Raw genomic sequence first — 6670 nt, forward strand, 5'->3', positions numbered from 1 at the left:
GTATACTAGCAGTGAATCCTTTGATAGAACCATAGCCTGGCTCAAACACATCACCGTACAACTGTTTCAACTTCTTTTCAGCTTCCGCTGCTACCATCTGCCTGCCCTCTTGTACGTTATCCACGTCACGTTGCAACTGCTGAACAGCATTTTGCAGGTCAACGTTTAGTGTAGTCATCCAATCGCGACCTAACAGCGTCGGCATGCGGGCTTCACTTTCTGGCTTTGCGACTATCAGAGGCAGATCGTAGCTTCGGTTCTGATAAGACACATTGACCTTTGCTACGCCTTTCACTTTGAGTGCAGTGCCATTATACACTCCTAGACGCACGTCGTCTTTGGAACATGGGTAGTTTGGAAAATTTTCATCAAAGTCTCCTTCAGACATTATGGTCACAGCTGCTCCCGTGTGTAGTTCCATCGGAATATCCTTGCCGTTTACTTTTACTTCAAGTACAATAGGCGGAGAGCTATGAACTTGGTTAGTCGTACTAACAGTCAGCAAGTCTGTTGACGGCAAGGTCTCCTCAACTTTATGCACGACCTTTGTTTTGCACATTTTCGCTACATGCCCTGGCTTCGAGCATTTGAAGCAGGTACTTTTGAGAAAAGGACAACGCACTGGCGCGTGCAGTCCGCCGCATCTATGACAGGCGCGAACAATGCCTTTCCCACATTGCTTCCGTGGAACGTTTTGGGGGGCTCGCTGCTAGCGGTCTTCGTCGCGCGTCGCCTGCCTTGCGTGGTGGGCTCCCGATGCCAGTAAACGTCCGCAGGACTGGCGGTTGACCCCTCCGGTAGCATTTCTCGGGTGTCTTTCTGGGCCGTTTCCAAGGCGGTGGCAATTTTGCATACTCGCTCCCAGGTGACTTCGTCGTCTGACAGGGCAAGAAGACGGCATTGAATCGAATCCGTCCTGATTCCAGCAATCAGTCGATCCCGGAGCGCTTCTTCCAAAAAGCTTCCAAACGAGCACGTCGCAGCCAGTCTTTTCAGCTCGACGATGAACTGTTTTAGGCTTTCATCCGGCTCTTGCTTTCGCTTGTAAAAGTGATACCGTTCGGTAACCACTGACCGTTTTGGAGCATAGTGGTTTCGGAGAGCTTCTGTAGCTTCTTCGTACTTGACTTCCGTTGGTTTCTTCGGTAGCAGCAGGCTACGCAGAGTCACGTAAGCCTTTTCACCCAGGATTGTTAAGAAGACTTGTAACTTCTTACTTGCGTCTATTCCATTGGCGGTTGCATACAGGTCGAACCTTTCCAGGTAGACTTCGATATTGCCACAGTCTGGGCAGAACTCGCTTAAAGATCCCAGGGTGGTGGTCATCACTGATGTCCTCGCTTGCCGTGGCGTCGTTGCCATTTCCTCGGGCTTGGTCATTGCCTCTGGCCGAACGGTCCCATCCTCGTCGCCATGTTGACCAGAGACGCCGTGAAGTCAAGTACTTATTCGGACAGCAACATGAACATAAGAGACAGCAACGATTCAGTGGCTTCGCCTTATAAAGGGAGCATGGGTGCAGCCGAGGCATGCGATTGGCTAGCGATACAATAGCACATGTGAACAATGACCGCGTGCATCAGATACGCGGCGCACAGTGACAAGAGAATACGCTTGATAAACGTTGCACAGATACAACAGTCAAGCAGTCTTCAAAGGCGTTCCGAGTGTTACCCAGTGCCACCATACAAACCTACCATAAGAAGCCAACAAACACTGACACCAAGGACAACATAGCGGAAATTACTTGTGCTTAATAAATGAAATAAAGAAACGATGAAGTAATGGAAATTAAAGTGGATGAAAAAACAACTTGCCGCAGGTGGGAACCGAACCCACAACCTTCGCATTTCGCGTGCGATGCTCTACCAATTGAGCTACCGCGGCGTCGTTTTCCCATCCACTTTCTTGGGTATTTATGTGTCCTAGTAGAACCCTGGGAGTGTTAGCCAGCGCCACCACTCACAGACCTTGGCGGCAGACGTGGAACGTCTTTTTTTTGCCGCAGGCGTCACGTTCTCGTGACGCCTGCGGCACGATAACGTGACGCCACATATACCTGCCTGCTTTCACATATACCTCGTCACATATACCTCGTGACGCCACATATACCTGCCTGCTTTCTACTGTTGATATTGTCACGTGGTAGTGACGGATAAAGAACACAGTAGCAATACTGTGAAAGACGAAACTATTATTGGGCGAACCTTTGCCCACAAAAACAGGCTACACTTAAAGGACGGCGACAGTGGCGAACACAGTCGGCGATCGTCGAAATCTGATCTGCGGGTCAAGCGCATCGGCTTTTATACATCAGTCGTCGAATGTTCCGCACTAATAGTTGGGACCCGCGTGTCTTCCACAAAGTTCTAAACGATTCGCGTCACGCGATAAAATCAGATAACACAAGGTTCGGTAAAAACAGACAGCGGATAGAACGATCGATAACCTTCGAGAAACTTCCTTTAAATGCAGGCGCGTCCTGGGCTGTGCGATAACATTTGTTAGGTGGTGAAACGTGGTCGCCCGATAGAGATATACAAGTACACGTGTCAGTACCCCCCTTTAAAAAGCTTCGACCCGATGCTGCAAACAAACAAAAGTACTAAACGATAACACCTCTAGCTGAAAAACCACGAAATAATGAAGTTTGTCAGCGTGCGTAAAAGGGCTTAAGACGCACCACGTGGACCACTTAAGATCGTGCGCGGGGCCGCTGTGAATGCGAAATGCCGTCTGGCACGACCTCATAGTCCAGTGCGCCAATACGTCGAATGACCTTGTAGGGTCCGAAATAACATCGAAGTAGTTTCTCACTGAGTCCTCGTCGGCGTATCGGTGTCCAAACCCAAACACGGTCACCGGGCTGGTACTCGACGAAGCGTCGTCGGAGGTTGTAGTGTCGGCTGTCGGTACGCTGCCGGTTCTCGATCCGTAGGCGGGCGAGCTGTCGGACTTCGGCGCGCTGGAGATAGCTAGCGACGTCAACATTCTCTTCATCAGTGACGTGCGGCAGCATGGCGTCGAGCGTGGTCGTCGGGTTCCTGCAGTAAACCAGCCTAAACGGCGTGATCTGTGTTGTTTCTTGCACCACCGTATTTGAAGCAAAGGTTACGTACGGCAGGACCGCGTCCCACGTCTTGTGCTGGACGTCGACGTACATTGCTAGCATGTCGGCGAGGCTCTTGTTCAGGCGCTCCGTGAGACCATTCGTCTGCGGGTGGTAGGCAGTTGTGCTCCTGTGGCTTGTCAGGCTGTATTGCAGAATGGCTTGGGTCAGCTCTGCTGTAAAGGGCGTTCCTCTGTCGGGGACGACGACAATGTGTCTTTTGATGCAGCGTTGTTCTTTCTAGCTCCGGTTTATTTCTGTGAAAACCTAAGTTCATCCGCTGGTCCTCGCTCCCTGCTCGGTCTTGATGGAAGTGGACGACCGCGCACGTCTGCCGGCGACGGCGGCGTCAGCGGCGGCCGCCAACAGGAAGCGGATCGGTCAGCAGAGCGACACCAACAGCGAGGACACCCATGTCTACTTTCTCAGCAGTGAGGACACTTCCGATGACGACTTCCAGCTTGTACAGAGTCGCAGAGCGAAGAGAAGGAACACCAGGACGTCATCATCGTCAAGCACGCAAACAGTCAGACAGACCCAGAGGCCGGACGCCAATACCATCATATTTGTGCCCCTGCTTCCCACCGTCAACATGAAGCTACTTCATAGGCAATCTGTGACGATGTCAGTGGAAGCCCTGGTACCAAATGAAATATCGGACATTCGAATGAACACCCGAAAAAATATACTGGCGGTTGATGTGCAGCATGCGGCAGCTTTGACCATTCTACGCAGCGTAACGGATCTCGATGGCATTCAGGTGCACTCTTACATCCCTCTGGGATCTGACGTGGTCAGCGGCGTTATCTACGACATAGACGTCGCCAGCCTTAATAACGATTTGCCGATTCTTATCAAGCCAGCCAATGATGAGGTCATGGTTGATGTTAAGCGGCTAGGCAGTTCACGCTGCGTGAAAATAGCATTCAAGGGTAAATATATACACTCGCATGTTAAGGTGGGACACTTCAGACATGCAGTGCGGCGTTTCATTGCAAAACCTCTTCAGTGCCGCAAATGCATGAAACTGGGACACGTGAGCAGCGTCTGCGAAAATCAAGCAGCATGCCCGCGCAGCGGAGAGCCCCACGCTGCAGATAAATGTGGCGCGACTGTATTGAAGTGTTCAAACTGCGGAGGATCACATGAAGCTTCATCGAAGAAATGCTTACATAATAAGAAGGAAATGACCATCTTGAAAGAGGTGGCGAGAGATCACTCATCTCATCGCGAAGCCGCCGGAAAAATCAGGAAGCGATGTTCACGTCGCCGGCGCTCCTCAAGGAAGGCGCATGCCACTTCCTACAACACCACCTGCACCTTCACCGCCCAGGCCAGACAATGTGGAAAGGACCGCGAAGAGCAAGTCCACTGAGCAGACCACATCTGCCGAATCTTGGCCCGCTTTACCGAAACGACAACATTCACCAACAGAATCACAGCAAACTTTCGCTGGACAACCCCCGACGTCTACTGTCGGCGATTTATGCTACCAAGACAGGCAGGTGGCTGATATGCTGCAATCGCTAATTAATACAATGCGCATTATACTGAACAAGCTGCAAACACGAGCAGCTCGAAGCGCTCTGCAAATACTGGATGCCCTAAATCCAGTGCTTGCTAGCATCGTTTAAACATCATGGCTCGACCAATAGTCCCCTTGCGTAGTGAACTTAAAAGTGCGTCGATGTTTTAGTGGAATGCCAGGGGTCTAAGGACTCGTATATCAGACTTTCGCCAATTCATTTTTACAAATCGCTTCCCCATACTGGTCATTTGGAAACCCAATACATTAACTCCACTCAGACTGTCCGGTTACGAATCTTCCGTCTCGTCCACATGCGGTGCGAGCACGAAAGTGATCATCTACATCCGCACGGAGTTAACATATGTCGCTATCACGGTAGAGCCTCATGACGACAACCAATATGTCTGCCTAAATGTCCAAAAAACGAATGTGTCATTTACACTAACTGGAGCCTACACGTCCCCAGCGCGTCACTTTGACGGCGAACGACTTAAGAAAATATTGCTAATGAACAATGGCCCCTGGGTTATCACAGGTGACTTCAACGCGCATCGCCAGCTATGGGGAAGCACTAAAATTGACTTGAAAGGCAGGAGTCTTGCCTCCTTTGCTGCCGACCATGATTTGTGCTATGTGAATGACGGCAGCCCTACATTTCTGCGAGGCACGACCTATAGTAGCTGCTTGGACTTAACTTTGGTGTCACGGCACTTTGCCTCGAGCGTCCAATGGTTTACGGACATAGAAACACATGCAAGTGACCGTATTCCAACATACATAAAGATTATAGGAGTTTAGCAATGCTCCTCTACTGTGTTGCGTACAGTTGATTGGTCAAAGTTTAAGAAGTATATGGATGACACATGTCGTGAAGGCCTCTCACACACTATCGAAGAAGCAATTGCAGAGGCATTGAAAACATCCATCTGCTCGCTTACAAGGTCAACAAGGCGAACAGACTTGGACATGGCACTGCAGAGGCTGCGTGCGGCACGCCGACAGGCGGAGAGGAGGTATCGGGAAACGAAGTCCGTCTTGGATCTGCGAGCTTCACGACGCATGGAAAAGAAAGTCCAGCGTCGCATGGATAAATCGGAAGATAAGCGACGGAATACTTTCTGTCAGTCACTTCATCCCCGAAAATCGCTCTCTCACATATGGAGAACGGTGAGGGGTCTTCGCTCGTCTCCGCATCAAAGGAAGCCCTTCGCTGTTCTAGCCCTTTACCAACTCCTCTCGGAACTTCAAGTGGCCGAATAGTTCTGTGCACGGGTTGCTGGGTCCGTGGCCATCATTACTGACGCAGTATTGAATGACATCCCTGAGGCACGTGCACCAGAAATGAACGTGCTATTTTCACTCGAAGAGTTCGATGTTGCTTTGGCGACCTGCAGGCGTTCTGCGTCACCAGGAGACCTGATGGCATCACGTATGCTGCCCTATGCCACCTTGGACATGGCGCACGTGATGAGCTGCCCAAGTACCACAATGAGTCTTGGCAGAACGGAGCCGTTCCTCAACAATGGCAATCGAGCCGCTTGATCGCCATTCTAAAGCCTGGAAAGTCTCCGCTTGAGATCTCATCATATCGTCCGTTTGCGCTTTCGAGCTGCGTCGGCAAAGTGATGGAAAGAATGATACTTGCTCGCTTGGAATGGGCACCTAGAACGATTCAACATCTATCCGGACGCCATGACAGGCTTTCTTCGAGGTCGCACGTCCATCGACAACGTCGTTGACATCGTAACATGGGTCCAAAATCAAAAATGCCACAAGCGCCTATCTGCGGCGCTTTTTCTAGATATAAAAGGAGCATACTACAACGTCGCCCATGAGGCCATACTGAACTCCCTTGAGGCCATTGGAGTTGGTGGCCGGATATATAAATGAATTCGGGACTATTTGACTGAGAGGCGTTTTTTCTTACAGACCGAAGACGGCCCTACTTCAGACCATTACATCTGCCGTGGTGGGCCGCAGGGTGGAGTGTTGAGCCCTATTTTGTTCAACCTCGTCCCGGTAGGACTAGCGGA

General features: G+C 50.7%; 1 protein-coding gene and 1 non-coding gene across 2 annotated transcripts; both read right to left on the reverse strand.

Moving 5' to 3' along the window:
- Positions 1–564: 564 nt before the first annotated feature.
- Positions 565–1326, reverse strand: LOC142570254 (uncharacterized). Its single transcript, XM_075678653.1, has one exon. It carries the CDS (start codon positions 1324–1326, stop codon positions 565–567), a length of 762 nt encoding a protein of 253 aa, XP_075534768.1.
- A 488-nt stretch (positions 1327–1814) lies between these two features.
- Positions 1815–1887, reverse strand: TRNAS-CGA (transfer RNA serine (anticodon CGA)). The gene has a single exon. It is a non-coding gene; the product is annotated as a tRNA-Ser (tRNA).
- Positions 1888–6670: the final 4783 nt, after the last annotated feature.

The sequence above is a fragment of the Dermacentor variabilis genome, chromosome 2, assembly GCF_050947875.1.
Source record: "Dermacentor variabilis isolate Ectoservices chromosome 2, ASM5094787v1, whole genome shotgun sequence".
Classification (NCBI taxonomy): domain Eukaryota; kingdom Metazoa; phylum Arthropoda; class Arachnida; order Ixodida; family Ixodidae; genus Dermacentor; species Dermacentor variabilis.